The sequence below is a fragment of the Lagenorhynchus albirostris genome, chromosome X (assembly GCF_949774975.1).
Source record: "Lagenorhynchus albirostris chromosome X, mLagAlb1.1, whole genome shotgun sequence".
Taxonomy (NCBI): Eukaryota; Metazoa; Chordata; class Mammalia; order Artiodactyla; family Delphinidae; genus Lagenorhynchus; species Lagenorhynchus albirostris.
The window spans coordinates 89226808-89253173 of NC_083116.1; the positions used below are offsets into that span (position 1 = coordinate 89226808).

At 54.7% G+C, this 26366-nt stretch overlaps 3 protein-coding genes across 5 annotated transcripts; 2 read left to right on the forward strand and 1 right to left on the reverse strand.

Moving 5' to 3' along the window:
* Positions 1–1234: 1234 nt before the first annotated feature.
* On the forward strand, positions 1235–13086 carry SYP (synaptophysin). The gene is made up of 7 exons (XM_060137130.1): positions 1235–1270; positions 2443–2508; positions 3685–3809; positions 6547–6742; positions 7485–7676; positions 8886–9216; positions 11466–13086. The coding sequence occupies exons 1-6, from the start codon at positions 1235–1237 to the stop codon at positions 9210–9212; spliced, it is 942 nt and encodes a 313-aa protein (XP_059993113.1). The 3' UTR covers positions 9213–9216; positions 11466–13086.
* Positions 13087–14571: 1485 nt separating this feature from the next.
* On the forward strand, positions 14572–22974 carry PRICKLE3 (prickle planar cell polarity protein 3). 3 transcript variants are annotated; one of them, XM_060137476.1, is made up of 9 exons: positions 14572–14683; positions 15899–15984; positions 16866–17049; positions 18979–19092; positions 19383–19520; positions 20067–20270; positions 20357–20543; positions 21317–21616; positions 22237–22974. In XM_060137476.1, the coding sequence occupies exons 1-9, from the start codon at positions 14642–14644 to the stop codon at positions 22827–22829; spliced, it is 1848 nt and encodes a 615-aa protein (XP_059993459.1). In that variant the 5' UTR covers positions 14572–14641; the 3' UTR covers positions 22830–22974. The 3 variants fall into 3 exon arrangements, with proteins under 3 accessions (XP_059993459.1, XP_059993458.1, XP_059993460.1); XM_060137475.1 differs by having other exon boundaries at positions 14585–15984; XM_060137477.1 differs by lacking the exon at positions 14572–14683 and having other exon boundaries at positions 15872–15984; positions 16790–17049.
* Positions 22975–23085: 111 nt separating this feature from the next.
* PLP2 (proteolipid protein 2) lies at positions 23086–26026 on the reverse strand. The gene is made up of 5 exons (XM_060137478.1): positions 25769–26026; positions 24545–24697; positions 24345–24440; positions 23723–23813; positions 23086–23523 (listed from the first exon to the last, which is right to left on the reverse strand). Exons 1-5 carry the CDS (start codon positions 25862–25864, stop codon positions 23501–23503), a joined length of 459 nt encoding a protein of 152 aa, XP_059993461.1. The 5' UTR covers positions 25865–26026; the 3' UTR covers positions 23086–23500.
* Between the last annotated feature and the right edge of the window lie 340 nt (positions 26027–26366).

Here is a 26366-nt window from a genome sequence, read left to right on the forward strand (position 1 = left end):
CACATAATTTGGCATCTTGCATTTCTTACTTAACTAAGTATCTTGGCTATCATTACACAGCTCCATATTATGAGTAATGACAGCTACATAGTACTCCATTTTGCGGCTCTACCTGAGTTTTTTTAAACAGGCCACCAGTAATGAGCATTTGGGGAGTGTCCACACTTTACAAACAGTGCTGCAGTGTATTATCTTATACATACTTCTTGAAGCACATGTTTGAATCTCTCTGTAAGACAAATTCCTAGAAATGTAAACGCTGAGCCACATATATGGACTTATTAGTTTGCTACATTTTGCCAAATTACCCTCTACAGAAGTTATACCAATTTAACTTCCACTGGCAATGTATGAGAATACTTGTTTCTGGCCAACTACTAATACTGAGCATTATCAAACTTCTTTATATTCACCACCCTCAAAGATGAAAAACAGTGTCTTAGTAGCTTTTATAGGCATTCCTTTTAGTATGAGTGAGGTTGAGCATCTTAAATTCCAGCTGTATTTATCCATTGGATTTTGCCACATGGCAATTGCCATTGACCTTGGTGGGCCTAGTTTTAGTAGCATGAAGGAGGCATAGTCCAATTAAGAGAGGACTAAGGAATAAACAGGATGTAAAAAGTTGAGAGTTGGAGTAGGCAACACTTTGACTAAGGAAGAGCGAAATACGGGAAATGGTTGGAGGGGGAGGGTTGTTTTTTTTTAAGTGCTTAAAATGCAGATGAGAAGAAACCCTCAAGACCCTGAACCATGTTTAAATTGCAGGGACTTTGGGCACTGCCAATAACTAGCTGGGCGACCTTGTATAAGTCGCTTAACCTCTCTGGGGACTAATTTTCCTCACCAGTAAAAATGGGGCGAATAGTCCCTACCACGTAGGGATGTTCTAAGGCTTAAATAAGTGAACACATTCAACAGTTCAGCAAACGGCCTGGCAAATTGTCCTACTGTAGGACCCAACGGCCCACCTCCCCAGATCTCTAGCTGTGTTTTCAGAGATAACGACCTTCTGAAAGCATTTTCACGGTTCCAGCCTCTGCAGCCTCTGGACTGGAATGGCTGCCTGCGAGGTTTAGACACGGCCGCTGTGCGCAGGCGCGCGCGGCGAGCGAGGCGGGGGCGCGAGGGGCGGAGCTGCGGCCCCCTGGGCTGTTCCGACGATCGCGCACCGCCCCCTCCGCGCCCAGCGCCCGCCCTTGCTAGCAGGCGCCTCCCGCCCCCCGCATTGCTGATGCTGCTGCTGGCCGACATGGACGTGGTGAATCAGGTACGCGTTCCAGCACCGCGGACAGAGCCCGCCGCTGGCCGGCCTCCTCGCCGGGGTCGCTGCGAATCCGCCGACTCTAAGAGGTGGTGGCCAGAATCCTAGCAGCGGACACCCGGTCCCCGGCGCTGGGGCTGGGGTCTGCGGCAGGCGAGGGGAGGAAAGGGGAGGTGGAGAAAAGAAGGAGTGCGCCCTTTGCCGCAGCGAGGGCCGTCCTCACTGCCGCAGCGGGGGCCGCCAGAAGCCAGTTCCTTACGGGCGACCGGGAAGGAAGAAGGGGTCTTGGAGCCAGGGTATGGGCAAGGAGGGAGGGGAGGGGAGAGTAGAAGGAAGATGGGGGGTGTTGCAGATGAGCTAGGAAATAGAGCGACAGAAGGCGTGGGGGCGGGGGTGAAGGGGAGGGCTGACACCTGCCCCTTCCAAACAGAGATGGTACCCTGATAGACGACCACCTCTTCCCCCAGAGCAGACCAAGGGGGACGATCAGTTTCGCTTCTCCCAAACCCCTAGTCCCCCTTCCCCCAGCACATATGCAGTGAAGCCATGTCCTAGCCCTCCTCCACCTTAATCAAATCAGTCCAGACCCTCTCTGCCATCGAACTCTTCTTCACCACCTCAGAACCTCGCCCATCTCTAACCAGGACTAACCCCTCCCCATCCTCATCACCTCAGACACCCCACCACCGTCATCTGACTCACCTTTACCGCTGCAGATCCCTCCCCCACCCTAGCAAACCCGACTCCCTCCCTGTTATGACTCACCTTCACCATCCAAGACCCCTTCCCCCACCCTAATGAACCCCAACTCCTTCCTCACTCTCTTCACCCGATCCCCTTCACCATCTGACTCACCTTTACCTTTTCAGACCTTCTCCCCTTCCCTAACTAGTCCTGACTCCATCCCCATCTTACTCACCCCTGACGCCCTCTGCCATCTATCTCACCATCTCCCCAGACGTCCCCACCAGCCCTGAACCCCAAGGACCTTCTCTCAGAGACCCTGAGCTCACACCTTCCCCAAAGTGTCACTTTCTCCTTTTCACCGCCTCTCCAAACGTCACTCCCTCCCAGAGATCACATGCCTTATCCCCAGGGGTCATTGCCTGGTGGCCTTGTCCCCCACCTCCCTCTCCATCCCCAACAACCCCACCCCTCCCCACCGTTTCTCTCCTCAGCTGGTGGCCGGGGGTCAGTTCCGGGTGGTCAAGGAGCCCCTCGGCTTTGTGAAGGTGCTGCAATGGGTGAGTGTGGTCTGGGCTGTGGGGAGAAAGAGGGAGGTAGTGGGGTCTGGAAGAGCAGGGATGGAGTAGGGATAAGGAGGGAGGGATGGATGGGTGGGGGGGGCAGAAGGGGGTGGGGGAATTGGGCTCCTGGGTGAAGTCCCAGGGGGTTGGGGCCAGAGAACAGATGGGCTGTGATGTGACGCCACATAAGGCCAAGGGTACCCCCATTCTCAAGTGGAAGATTGCGACGTCCTACTTCCTCTCCTGAGGTGAGAGAGGGGCAGGGGAGGTGGAGACTGAAGCTGGTTGCTGCAGGGAGAGACGAAAAGCCAGAGAAACCCAGAGACAGTGAAGGAGACAGAGAGAATGGGAGATTGGGAATGATGGAGACAGAGATGGAAATACCAGGAAAAAAGTGATATGGAGATGGGAGAGAAACAAACAGAAAGAGACAAAGAAAAGGGAGACAGAGAAAGATGCACAGAGAACAGAGATGCAAAGAGAAACAGACACAGGAAGAGAGGAAGAGAAATGCGGTGGGGGAGAGAAAGAGACAGAGGGAGAAGAAGAGACCCTCCGGGAAAAGAGAAAAGGAGAAACCGATAAACAGAAGGAGAGGCAGGAGGGAGACAGAGAGAGCACCATAGAGATAATGTCAGAGACAGAGCAGGGAGATAGAAACAGACAGACCAAGAAACAGAAACACACACACACACACACACAAACATTCAGAGAGAGAGAGAGAAGAGGCAGAAAGAGACACACATAGATACTAGAGAGGCAGAGAGAGAAACAGAGATACAGAGAGACAGAGACATCTGAGAAAGACAAAGACATATTGAGAAACAGAGACAGAGAGATACCGAGGGAAACAGACACAGAGAACAACAGAGACAGGCAGAATACAGAGAGAGACAAAGACAGAGACAGAAATAGACTGAGACAGAATAAGGGGAATCAGAGCATTATTGAGAGGTAGAAACCAAGAGAGACACTGGGAGAAAGACTGGAAGAGATAGCCACACCCCTCTAATCAGCTTGTCCTTGGGCCTCACTGAGCCCTGATTAGGGGGTGGGGGTGGGGACCAGTCCATCTGCTGCTGCCTATGCTGGGCCCCATCTGTCCAGAGGAGGGCAGCCCCATCCCACGTGCACACAGGCTCACCGTGGCCATCCCCATCCCTGCTGCCCAAGGTCTTTGCCATCTTCGCCTTTGCCACATGCGGCAGTTACAGTGGGGAGCTCCAGCTGAGTGTGGACTGTGCCAACAAGACCAAGAGTGACCTCAACATCGAGGTCGAATTCGAGTACCCCTTCAGGTGTGCCCCCACACTAGCCCACCCCTGGGATCCTGACAGACCTGGGATGGGGGTGGGGGGTGGGACCGGCCAACACTTCCTCCCCAGCGGCTCCTGCCCAGCCCCAACCTCGGGAGACCACACCCACTCAGATCACTGCGCATGCACTGAGCACCTACCTTGTGCCTGGCACTCCTCTGGACATCTAGGACACGTGGTGACCAAGACAGGCATAGGCTGTTGCCCTCTGGCTGTGTTCTAGTGAAGAGGAGGGGCAGGAGACTGGCAATAAACAAGATTCAAAATTTTATATATATATATATATATATATGCACACATATATATATATCCTTAAGGCAGTAGGTGCTCAATTAATGTTAGCCAATATTATTATTTAATTCCCATTCGTTCATCCCATACACAGTTTTTCAGAACCTATTGTATGTCAGGTACTGCTGAAAGTGCTGGGGATATAACAGTGAACAAAACAGACCAAGCTCCCTACCCTCATGGAGCCAACATTATAACAAATAAACAAATGACTAAAGAGGATAATTGCAGATTGGGAGAAATCCAAGGAGGGCATCTTCATGCAGGGTTTTATGATAAAGAATAATGAGGGGGTGCTGCTTAGCCATGGGGAAGGATTAAGCCAAATTAAACAGTTCTGAGAGTTATTGAGCTCATACCGTGTGCCGGGTGCTAGGTACACAAGAGTGAGCACAAGCAGGCAAGGTTGCTGCACTCATGGGGAGGCTTACCTCCTAGGAATGGGAAGACAGAGACCCACAGACACAATTTCAATAGAGGCTCCTGAGGCTCCTCCACTACTAGGACAAATCACATAACTTCTCTGGGTCTCCATTTCTTCATCTGTGAAAGGGGATAATAATACCCACCTTACAGGGTTATGATAAATATTAAATGAATTAATACTTGTAAAATGCTTAGCACGGTGCCAGGCACACAAGAAGCGCTCCATAAGTGTTTGTTAAAATAAGGAAAATAAATAAGTTTAAAGGACTCAGGAAAGAGATCAGGAATTGAGTTGGAAATTAGGGATTTTTGAGCACTAAGGGTAAATGTAGGCTCAGGGGATCACCCAGGGTGAGAGGCAAGACTGAAGAGAAGATAGGCCAGCGCAGGGCCTGAGCAATAATCAAAAGAAAAGGGGGCACCAGGGAGGCGTGGTCTGAGAGGCTGGGGAAGGGGGGGATGACGACCAGGGATCCACCAGTTCACAGAAACCAAGAGAGTTTGGGGAAGGAGTGGGAGCTGCAGCATGGGATACTGCTGAGAGCAGGCCCTTTGGGGATCTAGAAGACCAGAAAAATCTGTGGACACCCCAACTCCTCCCATGTCTAGGACCTCGGGTGCTGATGATCTGCCCTTCACCCCCAAGCCTCCCAGGGGAAAAAAATCTTTGCCCTGTGTCCCCCTGACCAACCCTGCCACTGCCCCAATAATCCCCCCCAAAGACCCCTCATTCCCCCTAGAAACCCAGAAACTTAAACCCAGCTCCAACTCCTAGCTCCATCATTTAGCAGCCATGCAGCCCTGTGCAAGTAACTTAGCCTTGCAGAGCTTCGGTTTGTTCATCTGTAAAACAGGTATAATAATGCCTGCTTTAGAGAATTGTGGGGGAGGGTCATTAAGTGAAGAAATTATGTAAAATTATGTAAAATGGAGGTGATCAATAAGTGTAAGCCCTTCCCTTAGGGCCTTTGCTATACAAGGGCACTGGCACCATTTGGATCCTGCCCCCCAACCTGAGGCCAGAGCTCTGGGACTTCACCCTGCTCTTTCTCTCCACGCACGTTCCTCCTTATGACCCCTCTTCCATCACACCATAGGAAAGGCCTTAGCCTCACATGCCTTCCCAGTCTACAGCTCCCCCCCACCCCCGCCCACACCTCACATACACGAATCCTGTTCCAGCATCCCTTCTACCCTCCTGTCTTTCTGTCTGTCTCCTCCTATTTTATAGTCCCTGGGCTCTCCTCTGCTATGTACACATTTGTTTTTCTCTTGGGGACCTGAAGTGAGGTGGGGAGAAGAGTCAACATGACGTAAGGGGAAAAACACAAGGTTCAGATTCCAACTCTGTCATTCCTATACAAGCTGTGTGACTTTAGGCAAGTTAATGCGTTTCTCGGAGCCTCTGTTTCTGCCTCCATATACTTCATTTAATGAACATTTATTGAGCGCCTACTATGTGGCGGCACTGTTCCAGGCCTTAAGGGTACAACACTGAACAAAACAAAGGAAAAAGCCCTGCCCTCTTGTAGTTACAAGAAAAAACAAGGAAAAAAGTAAAATACATGGTATGTCAGCTGGGGTATCACAGCTACAGAGAAAATGGAGCAAAGAAGGGGGCTAAGGAGTGCTGGGAGGGAATGGTTAGATTTAATTAAATAGATCAGGGAAGACCTCACTGAGAAGGTGACTAGTGGAGCAAAGCTTGAAGGAGAAGAGCATTCCAGGCAAAAATCCTAGGGTGGGAGGGTGCCTGGTATGTTCTATGAATAACCAAGGGGCCAAAGTACCTAGGTTGGAGTGAGGGCTGAGTAATACCTATTTCACCAGCATGCTCTCAGCAATCAATGAAATGTGACTGGTACACAGTAGGTGCTCGTGAATGGTTATTTCCTCCTCTTCCTGGGACCTTGTCAGAATCTGGGGGACACCCATGACTGGGCAGGGGGGAGGGGAGGGAGTTCTTAGGGCCTGGGCCACACCTGCCCACCTCTCTCCACAGGCTGTACCAAGTGTACTTTGAGGCACCCACCTGCCAAGGGGACCCTAAAAATATCTTCCTCGTGGGGGACTACTCCTCATCGGCTGAATTCTTTGTCACTGTGGCCGTATTTGCCTTCCTCTACTCCATGGGGGCTCTGGCTACCTACATCTTCCTGCAGAACAAGTACCGAGAGAACAACAAAGGGCCCATGCTGGTGAGTTCCCACAGCCATTCGTATGCATACAGGGGCCAGGGGACATGGAGCCTTAGGGACACAGCCATGTTCAGAGGCCACGTCAAATCCCAGACAGGCCCACATGCAAGCGGCCCTGATAACAGCCGCACACATTACTGCTGCTGCTGCTATGAGCATCAGAGACACCGAATCAGAGTGACAGGGACACACCCACAGCCCACACAGAATCCCAGACACCTGGAAACTTGCCACCTCTCACAAAACCCTACAGTCTAGATGAAAGAAAGCAGCACACAGAGGTTCATTGTGACAATCATGCTTGTCATCACACCACACAGACACACTGATTCCTACACAGCTGTACTCATACACCCTCATCCCAGACACAAAATGACACAAATTCCCACATTCAGATAAAAGTGGAAAGACACACTACTTTCCACAGACTTGGCAACCATCTCACAGAATCACACACACACACACACACACACACACACACACACACACACACACACACCACATACCACAGTCACACTCCCACACCCTCTGTCACATACACATACATGCACAGACAAGCCCAAGCTAGGAGGGCCACCTTCAAGTGAGTGTTGGGGGCTTCAAGAGCTGGAAAGGCAGGGGAGAGACAAGCCTCTTCTGGGAGACGCCCCTCCCAAGAAAGCCTGTGATCTGAGGAGGCCCCACAGCCCAGCATGAAGCAGCCCACTCATGGTGCCATCTCCCTCCCCCCTGCCCGGCCTAGGACTTTCTGGCCACGGCAGTGTTCGCCTTCATGTGGCTGGTTAGCTCGTCGGCCTGGGCCAAGGGGCTGTCAGATGTGAAGATGGCCACGGACCCAGAGAACATTATCAAGGGGATGCCTGTCTGCCACCAGACGGGGAATACATGCAAGGAGCTGAGGGACCCTGTGACCTCTGGCCTCAACACCTCGGTGGTAAGCCCTGGGAAGCTGGCTGGGCCAGCTGGGGAGGGTGGCTGGGAAACTTAGTCTGGCATGGGGAGTGGTGGAGAGAGAGAATGAGAGGAGAATTCAGAGGAAATCCAAGAGGGCTCCCTGGAGGAGGCATGCCAACAACAGAGCCTTGTAGGATGAGATAGCAATTGTAACCACTGTGACACCACAGACTGTCCCCAAAAGGGGAACGTGAGATCTTCTGTCCAGTTAGGTTTGGGAGACCTGGATCACAGGCTCAGCCTAGTCATGTAGAATCTCTGGCAACTCAGTAAGTACCCTCTTGGGACCTGTTTCCTTATATGCAAAATGAAAGAATAACTTGAAATGTTTCCCGTATGGACGCCCCCTACTGGCCAGAGTCAGACTGAGCTCAAATCCGAGCTCTGCCACTTGCAAGCTCTAGGACCTGAAATTAGTTACTCAGCTTCTCAGGCCTCAGTTTGAGCATATAAATTGAAAATAAGAGGTCCTGCTCCAAAGTTAAGTAGTGAACTAATAACATACAAAGTGCTTAGAAAAGGGCCTGGCACATGGTAAGTCGTATACAAGTGTTACAGATCCTCAGATTCCAACTCTTTTTTTGTCAATTGCTGGCTACGACAGATCTAAGATCTAAGCCACTAAGCCTCTGTGCACCTCAGTTTCCTCAGCTGTAAAGTGGAAATATTACTTTCCGTCCCCAAATTGAATTACATTGTATATATTTATACAAATGTATATATTTGTTTTAATATAAAAGCGTATATTTATATACTTTATACATGGGTATTTATACATATATTTGTATATACATATGTATGTGTATATATGCATCCATTAGCGGTATATCTACGTATTTAATAAAAATTTATGCTTAGCATTTTACTATATATTACAAAATTAGGTTTACTATATTTTGTACATGTATAAACGTGTACATATGCAAATACATAAACACATATATGCAATACTGATATATCTCAACATCCCCGGGAATCTGAATTCTAACACGCCCCACGCCCCCCTCCCCACCAAGGTGATTTTTGTGCACATTGACATTCATGCGCTGGGACTCGGAGGGTCAGGGTCTCGGAAACCACCACTATCCCGGGGCCCGCGAATCCAAGCCCAACGCAAGCGGCCTTGATGTTCCCCGGGGCCGCCAGGGCAATGGGCGCAGGACAACAGCCGAGCTTTGTCTCCCCGCAGGTGTTTGGCTTCCTGAACCTGGTGCTCTGGGTCGGCAACCTGTGGTTCGTGTTCAAGGAGACAGGCTGGGCCGCCCCATTCCTGCGCGCTCCTCCCGGCGCCCCCGAGAAGCAACCGGCGCCCGGGGATGCCTACGGCGAGGCAGGCTACGGGCAGGGCCCCGGCGGGTACGGGCCCCAGGACTCCTACGGGCCCCAGGGCGGCTATCAGCCTGACTACGGGCAGCCAGCCGGTGGCGGTGGCGGTGGCTACGGGCCTCAGGGCGACTACGGGCAGCAAGGCTATGGCCCTCAGGGTGCGCCCACCTCCTTCTCCAATCAGATGTAGTCTGGTGAGTGACAGACAGGCGGGGCGGCCAAGGAGGGTTCATGATCCTTTCATGGGCGGGTTAGTGAACCAATAGGAGTAGGACACTGGCCGGACAGGTAAGGATGGGAATTTGAAGGAGCCAATAGAGAGGCGGAGCTACGTGCTAGGGGCGAAAAACTAGCCAATGGTGGAGAGCAGAAGAGTGGTGTTTGAAAATAGGCAGAATGAAAAGCCAATGGGAGAGAGGTAGAAGTGCTGCTCTGAGGGAAGGGAGGGGAGAGAGAAGTGGGCAGAGCAACCAATGAAAGGAGGGAATAACAGGAGGACTTGCGTAGTGGGAAATCCGCTGGGCGCAGGAGCCATGGAGGGAAGAAGAGGTGGGTCTTATCCAATACGTTATGATAAGGTCAATAGATGATGAGGGTAAACGGGCTTGGATCATGAAGGTCAGACAAGATCACTAATCCGAAGGAGGTGACAGATCCGCCACCTCTCCGCAACCCTGGAGGCGAGGGAGGTAGTGTGGAATTTCAAAGAAGAAAAGGGCCCGGGCGGAGCGGGGCGGGGTGGGGTGGGGGTGGGCGCATTGGAAAGTCTTGCCGGCCTTCTTGTTGGGCCTCAAAAGAGAAGCGAGATTTCCCTCAAATGTGAGGGGGGAAGACGGGGAGTAGAGGCAGGCTGATGGCGTTAGAGGGGAAAGGCAAGGAGGTGGCAACACATGGGTGGAGGTAGCTTCTGGCACTTGGCCAGGATGGAAAGGGCAGGGAGGAGTTTATCAGGCATCCCATATCTAATTCACTAAAAATTCCTGTTGACTCTACCTTCAAAATATATCCATAATCTTCCCACTGTCCCCCTGGACCTCTTCACTGGTTTCCACCCCCATTCCCATTATATTCTGCTCATGGCGTGGGAAACGATCCTGTTAAATCCTAAATCACTCCACGACCCTCCTATGCTCAGAGCTCAGAGCTCTACCGGGGCTCCCATCTCACTCAGATTAAAAGCCAAAGCCAAAACTATGACCCACGAGGCCCTACACAATCTAGCCCCACCCTTCACTCCTCTGACCTCTCACCTCCAACCACTCCCCCGCACTCTGTTCCAGCCACACTGGCCACATCAATGTACCAGGCACAGTGCAACTTCACAGTCTTGGTACTTGCTTTCCCCCTGGAGTTTCACACCCACACACACTGATAACCTTACCTGGCCAACTCCTTACAAGTCCCTTTTCTTACCTCTCCCTGTGCTTTTCTTTATCACAGTCTGTAATTTTTAGTTTATATGTTTATTGACTGTCTCTTCTACTAGACTAGGGGATGTGACCATGACTAATTTATGCTATAGACACATCACCTAGAGCACTACTAATGGTAAGAAACATTTATTGAGGAAATAAAAGAAACAACACAGCATGAGACATTTTACTATCATTTTACTCTTCTTCTCTGCTTAAAATCTCCAGTTGATTTATACCTTATCCAGAGTCAAAGCTGAAGTCCTCACAACCTTGTCTACAAGCTCCTATGTGACCCCATTACCTACCTCTCGGACATCACCTCCTACCATTCTCACTTGCTCACTCCACTGAAGCCCCACTGATCTCCTTGCTGTTCCTCAAACACACTAGATGTGGTCCCACCCCAGGGCCTTTGCACTGGCTGCGCTCCCTACCCGGAATGCTCTTCCCTCCAGTTATCTGTGTGGCTCATTCCCTCACCTCCTTAAGTCTTTATCCCAATGTCACTTCTTCAATGAGGTCTTCTCTGACTGCCTACTTACTACAGCAACCTTTCTTCCCCTACTGTCACTCCTAATCCCCCTCGCCCCAGTCTACTTTTTGTTTTTCCATTTCACTTATTATCACCTTATGTCATACTAGATAACTTATTTATACATCATGGTAATTGTTTAAGTCTTTCTCCCTTGCTACAATGTAAGCTCCACAAAGATAAGGATCTTTGCTCTGCTCAATATAGTTTACCACCAATGAGGAGTACAGTACCTGTTAACAGACTTTTTTGGATTGGGAGAAGGGGAAACCATACTTTCTTTGGTACCTAATCTAGTGAAGGCAAGGTATATCTTCCCAGCAGGGGCAGCTGGGATGAAGCTGACCCCAAGACTATAAGTGAAGGAAGAAGGAAGGAAGAAAGGTCATGGCAGGTAGTGGGTGAAGCCAGGGCAGAGGCATAGCAGCCCAGCCCTTCCCTAAAGGCACCACCTGTGTCTGGACCCCCTCTCCTTTTGTATCTTTTGTCTCCACAGGTCAGTGCAGCCCGGGAGGACCCCGTTGGTAGGCAAGAGCTCAGGAGAAGGACTGCCCCCCGTTCCCATCCCTACACCCCAGGTCTCCACCCCTCAAACCAGGAGACCCTTAACTGTCTTTGCTGTTTATATATATATATATATTATATATAAATATCTATTTATCTGTCTGAGCCCTGCCCCCACTCCACTCCCCTTATGCATTAGGGACCCGATCTTGCATGGGCCCCTCTCTTACCCCTACCCCTTCCCCTTCATCCTTTGGCCCCTCTCTGTTCCCTGGCCCTGTGCCCTGAGGTTGGGGGGCTCTGTAAGGGGGACAGGGAGGAGACAGAAGGCTGTGTGGGGAGGGTGGGTGTGAGTTCAGGCTCTCCCCTCTCTCCCTCCCCTCCTCCCAACTCGGGCCTTGATTCCTCTAGCAATGCCTGAACAGGGGCCATTAGGGAAAATGCAACTCTGAAGAGAGGAGAAAGGCAGAGGCTGGGGGAGCTTGGGACCCAAGGTGGTCTTGGAGAGGACCTCTAGAATGAACAGGGCTAGTAAGCAGAGGGGTTGGGTTCCAGACATACTGGATCTGGAGTCTGAAGAAGAAGGGTGCCCTACAGCATTCTAGAATGGGGCTTAGAAGGAAGCTGAAGGTGTGGTCCTAGAAGGGGTGGAGCTTTGGGTGAGGCAGCGGGTGGGCCCACAGTGGGCAGGGGTTGGAGTAGGACAGGGTTCTACGGAAGGAGTGTGACTTGGCACCTGGACACTTGGTTTGGAAAAACGCTAAGGGCGTGGTTCTAGAAGGGGTGGGGCTTGAAGCAGGCTGTGGGTGAGGCCCCAGAGTGGGCGGGCCTTGGATTGGGACCAGAATCTATGGAAGGGGTGTGGCTTTGAACACTCCGAGAGACAGAGTTTGATTCTAAAGGGGGCCGACCTTGGGCAAGGCAAGAAGTGGAGTTCAGGAATGGGCCAAACTTGGAGTGAGGTCGTGGTCCATGTTCTAGACAGTTCAGGACTTAGAGTGGGGCGTGCATGGTGGTTTCTGAAGGAGCAGCCCCGGCCCCGCAAAGGAGCAGTGAAGAAAATGTGTTTTAAAGTGGTTGGGCTTGGCAGTGGGGAGGGCGAGGTGAGAGGCTTGGTTAGGAGCTGAGGGATGGGTTTCGTTAGGGGTAGGGGGGAATATCCTTGGCCAAGGCTGGGGACTGAGGAGGCCTGGGAAGAGCTGAGAGATAAGACTTGGAGGGTAAGGGGTGGGATCCAGAGAGAGGCACCCCCCACACCCTTGCCTACCCCGAGATGGGACAGCTAGGCAATCAGAGGACAGAGCCAAAGGGTCTGTGGGGCCGACCTACCCTTCTCCACCCCCCCCGGCCTCCTCCCTCCCTCCACATCCCCATCCGTCCCGGAGTGGTTGGAGGCCCGGTCTGGAGCCCCTATCCTGCACCCTCTGCTGTGTCTGTGACGTCGGTAGTGCCTGTGCTTGTGTGTTGCCATTTTGTCTGGCTGTGGCCCCTCCCCCTCCTCTCCAGACCCCCACCCTTTCCCATGCCCTTCGGTATTGTTTGAAGACTCCATCCCCGAGAAGGAAAAAATATGATTAATTCTTCTCCCCTAAATAAACTCCTCAACCACCTAGTCCACACAGCTCTTACTTCTCAGTGTGTCTTTTTGGAGGGGGGAGAGAAAGATGGGGAAGAGGAGGCGAGAGGAAGCTCCGCCTCTGACCTGCTGGACACCGTTCGAGTCACCCCACCATTTTCGGCCCCTCCAACAGTGTTTTGCCGAGCCCTATCCTCTGTGAAGCCTCTCGCCTGCCGATCATTCTAAGTCACTCTCTGAGTAGCCCTGACAACTGCCCCACTACTGGCTACCGAATGCCCAGTCTTTCTAGGGTTCGGTTCTAATTCTGGTCCCTTAGCCATGCCCCTTCCCAGCCCCTGTGGAGCCCTGTCCTTGAATCCCCAAACGGTTCAAAGGGAGACTTCCCTCTAGCCACCCGCCTCGCATTCTTCAGACCCTGATGTCTCTCTTATTTCCTTGTCTCTGGTCCAGCTGGAGAACCGGGAGACCGACTAGGCTGCAAGGCCGGGAGGCGGGGCACCAAGGTGACTCGTTAGTTCTTTCATTCACTCCCTATAACCTGTCTCAGGCTCCTCCCTGGGGCAGGGAGGGGCGGGAAGTGACCAGGATGTGCGTAATGGGGCGCGGTGGGGATGGGGGGTGAAGTCCCCGGCGCCCACGATGAAGGGCCCGGCTGACCGCCGCCACCGCGGTGCCTAATTAGAGACCCTGGCCGGGCACCGGAGTTCTGGCTGTGTGCCGGGGACCCCCTCCTCCCAGCCCCGAGGCATAGCGAAGCCTGAGAGCGCGGAGAGACTCCTAGCTCAGGGAATGAGCTCAGGGAAAGAATCACTGGAGAGGGAAAAGTGAGAGCAGGGGAGGGAAGGCTTGAAAATCTATTTCTCGGGACTTAGGGGGCATCGCAGCTGGGCCTGTAAAGATGGGGAGCGAACAGGGAAGAGGGCCTCGGAACCTGGCCGGTAACTTTAACCCCCTCCGGCTCTGAAAACGGATGAGAACAGGGACGTGGGGCGGGGACATAAGATCGAGCTCTCTGATGGGGTGAGGGAGCACCAGCTGGGGCTGCGATGGGGCTTGGGACCATTCTTGCAGCATTCATCCGGGGGAAAGAGACCCTCAGAACATCACCAGTGGGGAGGGGGCCAAGAGGTGGCTTTAACCCATCCCCCAAATAAACATCCAAGATAAATCACACAAAGCGTCAGTACAAGTACTGTAGCGCACACTCCTTGCGGTCAGGTCGCCACTTCCAAGTTCCCAGTCCTCCACTACAGAGCCCTCAAGACCTAGAATGTCCTGTGAGAGACCATGTGGAACCCTGGGGGCTCTGGGGCCCGTGTTTTCTGAGGCCCAGCTCCCGCCCAGGCAGGAGTGCAAGGAAGCTTTCGCGCACGGCGTTCCTGGGCTGCGCGCCCCTCACCTCTAGGCAGGAGGCGCCTTGGCCCGGGAGAGACAACAGGCCCAGGGGCGGACCCCGCTGGGCGCGCTCCTCCTACGCCGGTGTCAGGTTTACGGAACCGAGAGCTCCCCTGCCGGATGCGCGGTGGCCAGACGGCCACAAGGATTCCATTCGCCTGACCCGGCCCGGCTTGACCCTGCCTGGGCGCGCCATGTTCGCGCGTGGGTCCCGGAGGCGCCGCTCAGGGCGCGCGGTGAGCGAGACTCAGGGCAGCGGTGGGGGTCAGGGTAAACTGAGGCCCGGGAGAGGGAGCAGGGGATAGGGATAGCGAGGAGGCGCTCCCAGAGGATCTGGGAATCCCCATCCTCAGGGTTCCCAAACCGGAGGGCCTGGGACTGCTGGAAGTATGTGGATGAAGGAACGTGGTGGCCCTTGCTCCCTAATCACCTTTCCGCACACCTTTATCAGCACCCCGGGGACCTGGTGCACTCCCCTCTCCGGTGAATTATGGGAGGGGATTCTGAGAGCCAAAAGATTGGGTCCTGGAGTCCTAGATTGAGCAGGGGCCTCCTGAGCTTATAAGAAAAGGGACCTCTTCCTGTACCTTGGCGGAAGGTGAACTGAGGAGTGAGGCCCTACATTCCTGGGGTGCCCTAATACTGAGAGTCGAGTGGTTGGGATTTGTGAGGAGAGGGCTTCCAGGCTTCCACTTGAGCCAGGAAGCTTTTGACTTCCTAGATAGGAGGGTCTCTCTCTTCCCTTGGAGGGGCTGTCTGGGTGGGGTCTGCGTTTGGTGGTCCAGAAGAGTGAATAGCCCTAGGATATGAGGGGTAAGGGCCAAGGCTTCTTGGGGTGTGGGTTTCTGAATGGCTCAAGGGCCTCCTGAGATCCTGGAGGAGGGTCTCAGTTCCTTGGGTATGAAAAGGTGAAGCCAGGGTTTGGGGGATGGGCTCTTGAGCTTCTGAAAAGAGGAGCAGGGCTCACGTGGGGATCCCAAGTAAGGATGGGGTCTCAGATTCCTACCCTGTGGAACTGGAGTGCTGCTGGCTTCCTGAGTGGAGAAGGGGCCGAGATGAGGCCTGAGAGGAGACACCCAGATTAGGGGCTCTGCTCTGGTGGGGAGAGTACTCTGAGTTCAGGGGGAGGTGTTTTGAGGCCTGGAGGAGTCAGAGGCTGGTGGGGAGGTGTCGAGGTTGGGTGAGGGGAGTCCAGTGCTGGCCCGGGGAGGGGAATTCCCTGAGAGGGGCGGCATACAGGGAGGTGGCCTCAGCTCCCCCGCCTCTACCTCGGTTGTGTCCCCCTCCCCCGCGCTCTGGACTCTGTCCCAGCCTGCCCGGCGTTGCCCTGGTGGGACATGCCCCGGCGTGTGGTTGCCGGCCTCGGAGTGGAGAGGCGGGCGTTGACTTCTCTCTCCCTCCCCGCCCGCGCGCACCTCGCCGGGTCCCGCGTCTGCCCCCTCCCACTACAGCCTCAAGAAGCAGAGGACCCAGACCGAGGCCAGCCCTGCAACTCCTGCAGGGAGCAGTGCCCCGGCTTCCTGCTGCATGGCTGGAGGTAGGTGACCATCCCAGGACCTTGTCTTCGTCAGGGTCCTGCCCTTATAGGAACCTGCCCTTAGGGGACCCCCCCAACTTAGGCCACGCCCCTAGGCTTGAGCCAGGTCTTAGAGAAAGCTCAGGTCCAGAGCCCCTCCCCTGACTCATTCCCAATTGTCCAGTTCCCAGGAGAGCTCCGCCTACTACACAGCCCCGCCCCCAGAAATGTGCTCCAAGTTTCTGAGTCCCATCTCTAGGGAGATCCTTCGTCCCGGGCTCTAAGAACCGCCCACTGACCTCCAGCCCCCTTCTGGGGCTCAGAACTCCCCTCCCAGACCCAGGTCCTATCCTAGTGGAGCCCTGTACCCAAAACGTCCCATAAAATACCACAGACAGAGCCCTACTCACTCAGGCTCAGAGCCTCAGCACAAGCTAGAGCCCACCCCTAGGGAAAGTTCCCCCACCACGTCCAAAGTCATGAGGGGAAACCCCTAGATTTATAACTCCAATCTCAGACTCAGAGCCCCACCCCTACTCAGGCCCGTTGCCGGGAGAGTGTGACCCAAGTCCCAGTGCTGAAAGTCAGGGGATGGCCTTGAGACCTGCCACAGCCCCACCACCCCTTCACATCCTCGGCCCAGGCCCCGCAGCCCCACTCCCAGCTCACAGCCCTGCCCCCAGCTGGCCGCTCTGCCCCTCACAGCCCCGGCCAACTCCCGACAGTAGTCTGGCTCACAGCCCCACCTCCGCTCAGCACCGCCCCCAGGCCCCTGTCTGGCTCAGAGTCTTTTGCTGGTGATAATCTGAACGTCTCTGGCCCTCAGTTGGACTTCCTTGGGCTGCCAAGGGGTCCAAGTGGGCCATCCCTTAGGAGCTGACCCCCCATCCCGGTCTCCTCAGAAAGATCTGCCAGCACTGCAAATGCCCACGGGAGGAGCACGCCGTGCACACAGTGCCTGTGGACCTGGAACGCATCATGTGTCGGCTAATCTCAGACTTCCAGCGCCACTCCATCTCTGACGACGACTCCGGCTGTGCCTCAGAGGAGTATGCCTGGGTGCCCCCTGGTCTCAAGCCCGAGCAGGTGACCAAACACCACCACCCACTCTTGCTCACCAGTGGGCACACACACACATGCACACTCAAGTGGGAACCTATTTCCAGGGAAACTTTAGGGTGCGTGGTCAGACTGTGCATGTCCTTCTGACCCCTCTGTGGTCTAGCAGGGAACCCGGATTGATCGCTGGGCCAGTTCCTCAGGACCTGTTCACCCCTCTCCTGTCCTCCCCTTACCTCAGGTCTTATCCCAGCACTTCATTCACTACATTTCCATTGATTGATTCATTCAACAAACAGTCACTGAGCACTTACCGCATGTCAGACAATGTTCTAGGCACTGAGAACACAGCAATGAACAAAACACAAAAAAATACATCTGCCCACATGGAGGTTGTATTCCCAAAGGGAGCAAGAGCCAATAAGCAAACCTGTAAATATACGTCAGATGGTGTAAGGGCTACGGAACAAATAGAGCAGGGAAGTGGAAGAGAGGGAGGGGGGGAGAGAGAGAGAGAGATGTTAGAATTGTAAATAGGGTGCCCAGGTCAACCTCTGTGAGTGTATGATGTTTGAGCTTCTTGAAGGAGGTGAGGATGTGAGCCATGCAGATATCTGAGGTTAGAGCGATCCAGGCAAGGGAAACAGCTAATGCAAAGGCCTTGAGGCAGGAGTGTGCTTGGCATGTATGAGAAACAGCGAGGAGACCAGTGTATCTGGAGCACAGTAAGCAATGGGGCGAGTAGTTGGAGGTGAGGTCAGAGATGGCAGAGGCCATGGACAGAACTTTGACTTCCACTCTGAATGAGGGAGAGGACACAAGAGGCTTGTGAGCAGAGAAGGGATGTGATTTGTCTTAGGACTTAACAGAATCCCTCTGGCTGCTGAGTGTAGAATGGACTGTAAGAGGGTGGAAGCAGGGGATCAGTGAAAGGGAGGCTACTGCAGTGGTCCAAGTGACTGGTGATGGCGCTGGCAGTGGAAGTAGTGAGTGGTGGTCAGATTCTAGTTATATTTTGAAAATAGAGCTGAGAGGATTTGCTTGTGGGTGTGACAGAGGAGTCAAAGATGACCCCAAGGATGGATGGATTGACTGATATGGGGCAGGCCAAGGCAGGAGCAAGTTTGAGGGCTAAGAGCATAAGTTTGGTTTTGGCTATCTGGAGTTTGAGATGCCTGTCGGACATCTGAGTGGTCACGTTGTCTGGAACTCAAGTGAGAGGTCACAGGGCTGGAGGTATGCATTTGTGAGGCATTAGCCATGAGATGGTATTTATAGCCATGAGGGTGGATTCGATTCCCAAGGGACTGAAGGTAGACAGAGGCAAGAGGACCAAGGACTGAGCCTGAGGACCCTCCCACATTTAGGGGTTGGCCAGTTGAGGAGGAACCAAAACAGGGGCAGAGAAGGAGCAGCCAATAAGGTAGGAGGAAACAAACCCAGGGCTGTGTGGTGTTCTGGAAGCTAAGGGAACAGAGTGTTTCCAGGAAGAGGGAGTGACCAGCTGTGTCCAGTGCTACTGATGGGTCAAGTTGGATGAAGACTGAGACCTGAACAATGAGTTCAGCGATGTGGATATCATCAATGACTATGACAGGAATAGCTTTGGAGAAGAGGCAGGGACAGAGGGGGCGGGGAAGCCTGACTGTAGTGGGGTCTAGAGAGAATGGGAGGAGAGGAAGTGGAGACAGCAAATGCACACAACTCCTTCAAGGAATTTTGCTATAAAGGGGAAAGAAAAGTGGAGCAGCAGATGGAGTGAAAAGTGGGGTCAAGACATGAGGGAACTCTCAGTATGCTTAGGAAGTGGCAGAAATGATCTGGCCTGTAGGGAGGAGGGGGTCAATAGAAGTTCCCTCACGATGACTTTAATTTTCTCAGAAAAGTAGGGACCCACGATCCCACTGCATCACCCCTAGTCTCAATTGTTTTCTCCCATCCCCCATGTCCTCCCAGGTATACCAATTTTTCAGCTGCCTTCCAGAGGACAAGGTCCCCTACGTCAACAGTCCCGGGGAGAAATACAGGATCAAACAGCTGCTGCACCAGCTGCCCCCACATGACAGTGAGGTGAGGAGACAGAAGACAGGAAGGGCATGCCAGGTAGGGGACACAGCCTGGACAAATGCTGGGCAGCTGGAAAGAAGTGGGCAGGGTCAGAGGAGGAAAGGTGAGCTGATCTGAGGTGACAGGTCTGGACAGGCAAAACCACAGCAGAAGAGGTAAGGGGTGGGTATTTAAGGCAGGAAGCACCATCTATATAAAGGCCTAGAAGTAAATTTTTTGAGCATAGATGAAATTTGGAAGAAGGCTGGGGGCAGGCATCAGGGGAGGAGCCTGGAAGATCCCCACTACTCCAGGCACAGTACTGCACAGCACTGGAAGAGGAAGAGAAGAAAGAACTCAGAGCCTTCAGCCAGCAGCGGAAGCGGGAGAATCTGGGGCGAGGCACCGTGCGCATCTTCCCCGTGACCATCACTGGGGCCATCTGTGAGGAGGTGAGCCATGGAGGGCCTCAGTGAGTAATGGTGCCTTTGCTCCAAGCCCTGGGGTACAGGGCCCATCTGCCAGGCCCTGGAAAGTTTTCTCCCCTCCATGCAGTGTACATGGGGCGTGGGCTATCTCTTTGGTCCTCTTATGATTGAGACTTGTCTTTAAGAACCAACCCACAGTGGCAGGGCCTGTCTCTAGAGCTGGGTGATGGGTGGGATTTATCTTTAAGGCCCCCCTGGTGGGTGGAGCCTAACCTTAGATCTTACTGTTAGGTGAGGTCTGTTGCTAAGATCCCCCAACTGGGCCTGGCCTGTCTCTATGGTTTCCGCAACCCCCTAAAGGGGAGACTTGCCTTTAAGGCCACCCACGAGAAATAGGGCCTGTCTCTGTGGTCTCCCCCAGGAGCAGCGTCCAGGGCCTATCTCAGTTACCCCCTGGATGGGGCCGGTCACAAAGGCCACGGGGAAGGCCCACGTGTGACATGCCTTGGCTGACCCCCATCCATCCTACCATCTTGGTGATGGTGACGGCATCCACCTGTCATTTGGCAGTGCGGGAAGCAGATTGGAGGTGGGGACATCGCCGTGTTTGCCAGCCGTGCAGGCCTGGGTGCCTGCTGGCACCCACAGTGCTTTGTGTGCTCCACGTGTCGGGAGCTGCTGGTGGACCTCATCTACTTCTACCATGCTGGCAAGGTCTACTGTGGTCGCCACCATGCTGAACGCCTGCGCCCGCGCTGCCAAGCCTGTGACGAGGTTCGTGTCTCTCTGCCCAGGGGTGTGAACGGAGGGTGGGCAGGGGCAGGCCCTTCTGATGGCCATGGATGGCCTTTGCCCCCCAGATCATCTTCTCCCCTGAGTGCACAGAGGCCGAGGGCCGGCACTGGCACATGGGTCACTTCTGCTGCTTTGAGTGTGAAGCATCACTGGGAGGGCAGCGCTATGTCATGCGTCAGAGCCGCCCCCACTGCTGCGCCTGCTACGAGGCCCGCCACGCGGAGTATTGTGATGGCTGTGGGGAGCACATTGGTGGGTGAACATGGGACTGGATGGGGGATGGATGGACAGCTGGGTCACAGCCCCACCGCCAGGATTCTTCCTGGGGGCATCTTCCAGGCCCCATCTTCCGTTATACCCCATACTTTAAGTCTAGCTCCAGCACTGTAGCCCTATACCCTTCCCTGCAATTCCATTACCAACGTCCCCCATCATGCCATACTTTCTAAACCCCACCTACACTAGGCACCACTACACATCTAGGTCCACCTCCAGAGTGCCCTCTAATTCCTAGCCCTGCCCCCCCACCATAGCTACCCTCCTACCCTCTCAGCCTGGCCCCTACTCCAAGCTATGCCCTATTCTCTAAGACTCTCCTCCATCAGCCTAGGTAAACCCTACCTTCTAAGCCAGACCCTACTCTCTAAGACCCACTCCCTTCCCACCAAGGCCATGCCCTACCTTCTATGTCCTGCCGCCACCACCCAGGCCTCTTCTTCAGGTCCACCTTCACTCTCCTTCCACCTGAAGCCACCTCTTAATGTCTAAGCCTGACCCACATCTTGGAGTCCAGTGTCTACCCCCACCCTGGGAAAGAAAGGGAGGCAGAGGAGACATTTATCAGCCAGTTTCCAGGAGAGAATGATGAGGAAGGGCCCCATTCTGGAGAGGTGGGAGGAGAGGGCATCTCTGGGTACCCTGCCTCAGATTCCCTGCCTCTTCCCAAGAAGGGCCCCTATTCAGGAGGGTTGGGAATATGCCTGGGGGCTCTGCCTCAGTTTTCCCCCTCGTGTCCATCCCCGCAGGCCTGGACCAGGGCCAGATGGCTTATGAGGGCCAGCACTGGCACGCCTCAGACCGCTGCTTCTGCTGTAGTCGCTGTGGGCGAGCCCTCTTGGGCCGCCCCTTCCTGCCACGCCGTGGCCTAATCTTCTGCTCCCGAGCCTGCAGCCTGGGGTCCGAGCTCACGGCTCAGGGGCCCGGCCGCCGCAGCTGGAGCGCAGGCACGGTCTCCACACCTCTCACAGCCTCTACAGCCTCTTTCTCTGCTGTGGAGGGGGCATCTGAGACCTCCACAAAAGGCACCAGCACCGAGCCAGCGCCTGGTGAGCCAACCTTCCAGCCACGCCCAGCCACTCCGGTGCTCCCGCCTCAACCCTGGCCCCGCCCCTTGATTCGCCCAGGTCCTTCACCTGTGGCATCCCTGGCCCCGCCCCCATCACAGCCCTGGCTTCGTCCCCAAACCATTCCAGGCCTAGTCTCCATCCCCAACTACACCCCAACGTGAACCCAGGTTCCACCCCACTTCTGTACAGGGCCCTTTCCCTACCTCAACTTGTCCCAGCTTGAGCCCAAGTTGCTCCTTTCCTCCAAACCCTCTACCCCTCACCCTCCGCCCCCCAGGCCTCGCCCCCATTCTATCCCAGACTCTGTCTGCTCCAGCCTATGCCACTCCCCTTTCACCAGAAGCCACGCCCCCACCCCGGCCACACCCCATACACCAATCCATCTGGTCCCGTTCCTCCTGCTTTCAACCTTCCCTCCACCCAGAACCTGCCCCAGGCCTCACATTTCCCGGACTCCCCACCTCGCTGCCCCGCCCCATGCCTGCCTCCACTTTCCCAGTCCTGATGGGGGAGAGAGAAGGTCCTTTCCAAAGGCCTCCCCTGGGCTGGGGTAGGGGTGGGGCGAGAGATACAGGGAGTCGCTCCATCTCTCTTTCCAGCTGCAGGCCCCGAGGAGCCTGCCCGCTTTCTGAGAGGGGCCCCTCACCGCCACTCCATGCCCGAGCTGGGGCTCCGCAGTGTCCCCGAACCACCCTCAGGGCCTGCCGGCCAGCCGGACCCGCGCCCAGAAGATGGTGCCTTTGGTCGCCAGAGCACCCCACGCGTCAGCTTCCGCGACCCTTTGGTGTCTGAGGGAGGCCCGCGGCGGTCCCTGAGTGTGCCCCCAGCCCAGCGCCGCAGGCCACGCAGCCCCCCGCCCAGGGGCCCCATACATCGCCGCCACCACCACCATCACCACCACCACCATCACCGCCGCCACTCTGGCAGACGTCGCCACCATCGATGTGACTTGGGATCAGGGTCGGACTCGGGATCTTGCTCCAGCTCGCCCTCCAGTCCCAGTTCCGAATCCTCAGAGGACGACGGCTTCTTCCTAGGGGAACGCATCCCACTGCCCCCACACCTGTGCAGGCCAATGCCTGCTCAGGACACTGCAACTGAGACCCCCAATTCCCCATCTCCACAGCTCCCCAGGAACTCTCGCCCAGGGATGCCTCGCCAGGCCAGAGACAAGAACTGCATCGTGGCTTGAAGGAGTGACAGTTCTGGAGGGCTGCATTCTCAAGTCAGTGTAGATGATGACCCAGCCCCCCAACTTAAGTCATAAATCCCTTGCCTTCCTCCCTCCTTCATCTGTTTGTATTACTGAAGTAATTTAATATTTGTTTTAAAACAGGCCTGGCTTCTTTACCTCCTTGCTCCAGCTGCTCCAGCTCCCCCCAGTTTTCCCCCTCCTGATGCTTGAGATTTAGCTACATTTGATCAAAGGATTAATTTATTCACTATCATATGTTCTAATAATCTGCTTATTATTTATTTATTCCTCCACAGAACCCCTCTCCTCCCACACACACATGCACACTGAGAAGGTTATTAGGAGTGGGTTACAACCTGGGGCCTGGAGTCTGAAATCTGAGGCACCCTCTTCCGTCATTTTGTGGCTTAGGTGGGGGCATTGTCCAGGCAGAACTGGTGTCTCCGTCTGGATACTGCAGAAGGAAGGGGGAACCTAGGCACACCCATAAAGGTGGCCATACCCAGAGGAGTTGATTGGCAGCCTGGAAGACAAATTCTCGCGAAAAAGGCACTTTTACCTCAGTAGGGGGCTGGGAGTTGACTGGGAGTGTTGTAGTAGGGGCGGGGAGGAGTTATTTCGATGGAGGTGTTATTTGCAGGTTGCTGAGAGAAATGAAGGGAGTTCACCTACACCGGGCCATCTGCAGGGTCTGCAAGAGGAAAAGAGAGAACGCATTGGCTGGATCCATATGTCCATTTTGCAGATAAGAATACTGAAGCTTATGGTACTTATTGGCACTAAAGACCTAAGTATCAATAAGAGACAGAGTTGGCATTCATGCCCCTTGGGAGACCCATTTTCTTTTCACCCCCTTAGCAACACCCCCCCCAACACACCCACACACTTACCAGTAGGGGCTGCTGTATGTCTTTGCTGCCGCAAGGGGAAGGTAATGTAGGCATCATAGCCAAAGAGGCATGCAGCGATTAGGCCCAGCACCTGGGGATGGGGATGGGAGTGAGGTGGGAGTGGATTAGGCTAGTCAGCCTATTTGGCCTCCTTGTATCCACCACCTCCAGTGACTACCCCATGCAGGGATGGTAGCTAAAGCCCCAGGTTGGCAAGCCAGAGAGCCCCAGGGAAAGGCCAGAGACTGGACTCTACCCCACCCTCCCTCTTCCTAGTACCTTTCAACACAGTGCAGCCACACAGTGGCCCCACATATAGGGGACGCCATTCATACTGTACATTGAGACAAAGCTCTAGCAGATGGTATAGTCTAGTGTATCGACAAAGGGGCCACCTCTCTGTGCTTCCCACAAAAGTCTCTGTGTCGGACAAGGGATGGCCCTTTACAGCAAATGATTTGGGGAGGACAACCAGGGCCTGGGTCAGACTTTCCTGCAGGCCCTGAGGACAAGTGTGACCTACTGTGGGTCACACACTTTCTGGCAGAAGCGGAGGCAGAAATGACCCCAGGATCCTCAAACCCCTCTCTCTGTGCTTTGGAGCTGACTCCACAGCCTTTACCCCTGCAACGATTTTGGAGTGGTTTCCTCTCTCAACAAGCACAACAATGGAGGTGATCAGGTAGAGGATGACCGCTACAAGGGTTCGGAAGAAATCCTGTGAGGTGTAGGGAGAAGAGGGAAGTCAGTGTCCAGAATTCCCCCCACAATCCCAACTTCCCGAGCCCCTCCCTAGCCTTGCCATTGTGGCCCCTTTCTCACACTCCAAGGCCAGTTGATGAACTGTATCTTGGTGTGCAGGTCACACATGTAGACGACAAAGAAGATAGCAGCAAAGATCATCTCTATCACCGACAAGAAGGAGTATCCTGATGTCGAGGCACCGAAGCAGATCAGAATCACCAGGCACAATATCTGGAAGGATATGTGAAAGGGGGCCTCAATCAACTCCCAGGGCTGAGGGGACTGGTTTAAATTGGGGGCCTCAAACTCAGATGCATACCAGGACTGGGAAATGACAAATAATAATAGCTAAACACTTATTGTGTGCACACTGTGTTGCAAATGTTGTTCTAAGAGCTGTACAAGTATCAATTCACTCAATCGTCACATCAACCTAATGAGCTGGGTACTATCATTAGTATCTTTATTTTATAGATGAGAAAAGTGAGGCACAGAGACATGAAGTGACTTATCCAGGATCACCCAGCTAATAAGGAGTAGATTTAGGTGCCTCAGTTTCCCCTCTTTTCCCTTCTAGGATGGCCTGCCGGGAGTGGTGCCTTCAGGTGTTTTTTAGTGAGCACTCGCGGCGCCAGCTTCAGGGCTTTGACAGGGCGGGACGTGCGGTTCTCCCAGCAACCCCTTTGGGAAACGGTGAGAGCGATACCAGAGGGGCAGGGCTCCATTAAAGGCGCCGCACCCCTTTTACAAGTGACTCAAAGGAGGCGCCCACTTTGAGAGGGACGGGAAACCAAGGCTCCCAAATAGCTGAGGACCTCCCACCCCACCACAGAGAGGCGAGGAAGAACTGGGGGAGGGCTGGTCACCCTACCCCGCGGGACTAGCGCGCGGGGGCCCCACCCCAACAGGTCCCGCCCCTGGGCGCTCTGCCAACCCTCCCGCCAGTGCCCAGGCCGCGCCACGCCCTGCCACGGGATGCACCCCAACACCCAGCCCCTGGGGACCCCTCCGATGAGTCCACCGATAAGTCTATGGGGTCTCTCTCCATGGGGCCCCCCATATGCCCCTATGGGCCTCTTGCCTGACCCCGTGGGCCAGCAGCTCCCGACCACCTTCTCCAAACTTCACTGACTCGTCCTCCGTGCGCCCCTGGTTTCGGGCCTGCGCCACCAACCCACGCACCCCTCGCTCCACTGCCAAGAAGCCCGGGCCACGCGCCTGCCTCCCCCGGAGCTGCCCCACTCCGCGTAGTCCAGCCACCCTACCCCGCCTTTGCCCACCCGCCAGTCCCGGGACGCTCACAATCTCAGCAAACAGGAGAATTCCCTTTCGGGTGCGTGAGAAGTTGGTGCAGGCGGCCCAGCAGCCGGGGGCCGAGAGGCGCTCGGAATCCGCCATGGCGTGGACCGGAGTCCCGAGAGGCGCGGAGAATCTGCTCGCTTGCTCGTGGGTTCGAGGACGGTACACACCCAGCCGTCTTGCCCGCCGTCTGGCCGGGAAGGGGGCCCCGGGGCGAAGGAGGGAGTGAATCACCGCGCGGAGCAGAAGCGGGCGGGGCCGGAGCGGGCCGGGCCAGGTGGCCGCCGCCCCGGAAGCCCCCTTGCCCCTCCCGCCAAGGATTCTACCCGCCCGGCGCACAGCCCTCAGGGCGTCCCATCTACGGGGGCGCCAGCCTCTGAGGCTTGGCAGTTCTGCGAGCCATGTGTTGCACTGGAGAGACCCTTCACGCTTTTAGAATACCAATGCGCCTAGGGCTGCCTCAACTCAGAACCATGGGGATTTGGCTTTGGAAGGGAATGCCTCAGTTTCCTTAGCTGTAAAAACGGCCGAGGCCAGGGTTAAACTCAGGTATGTTTCCAGAATTCGGAATATCTTGGATTTTAGAAAGTTTTCTCAATAC

Bases quoted from the DNA above. Each gene is read 5' to 3' on its own strand.
- SYP (XM_060137130.1), top strand. From the start codon at position 1,235: ATGCTGCTGCTGGCCGACATGGACGTGGTGAATCAG. The intron at 1,271-2,442 runs GTACGCGTTCCA...TTCTCTCCTCAG, and splicing joins ACATGGACGTGGTGAATCAG to CTGGTGGCCGGGGGTCAGTT. The intron at 6,743-7,484 runs GTGAGTTCCCAC...TGCCCGGCCTAG, and splicing joins ACAACAAAGGGCCCATGCTG to GACTTTCTGGCCACGGCAGT.
- PRICKLE3 (XM_060137475.1), top strand. From the start codon at position 15,785: ATGCCCCGGCGTGTGGTTGCCGGCCTCGGAGTGGAGAGGCGGGCGTTG. The intron at 17,050-18,978 runs GTGACCAAACAC...ATGTCCTCCCAG, and splicing joins CTGGTCTCAAGCCCGAGCAG to GTATACCAATTTTTCAGCTG. The intron at 21,617-22,236 runs GTGAGCCAACCT...CTCTCTTTCCAG, and splicing joins CAGCACCGAGCCAGCGCCTG to CTGCAGGCCCCGAGGAGCCT.
- PLP2 (XM_060137478.1), bottom strand. From the start codon at position 25,864: ATGGCGGATTCCGAGCGCCTCTCGGCCCCCGGCTGCTGGGCCGCCTGC. The intron at 24,441-24,544 runs GTGAGAAAGGGG...TACACCTCACAG, and splicing joins TCATCAACTGGCCTTGGAGT to GATTTCTTCCGAACCCTTGT. The intron at 23,814-24,344 runs GTAAAGGCTGTG...CCCCATCCCCAG, and splicing joins ACTCCAAAATCGTTGCAGGG to GTGCTGGGCCTAATCGCTGC.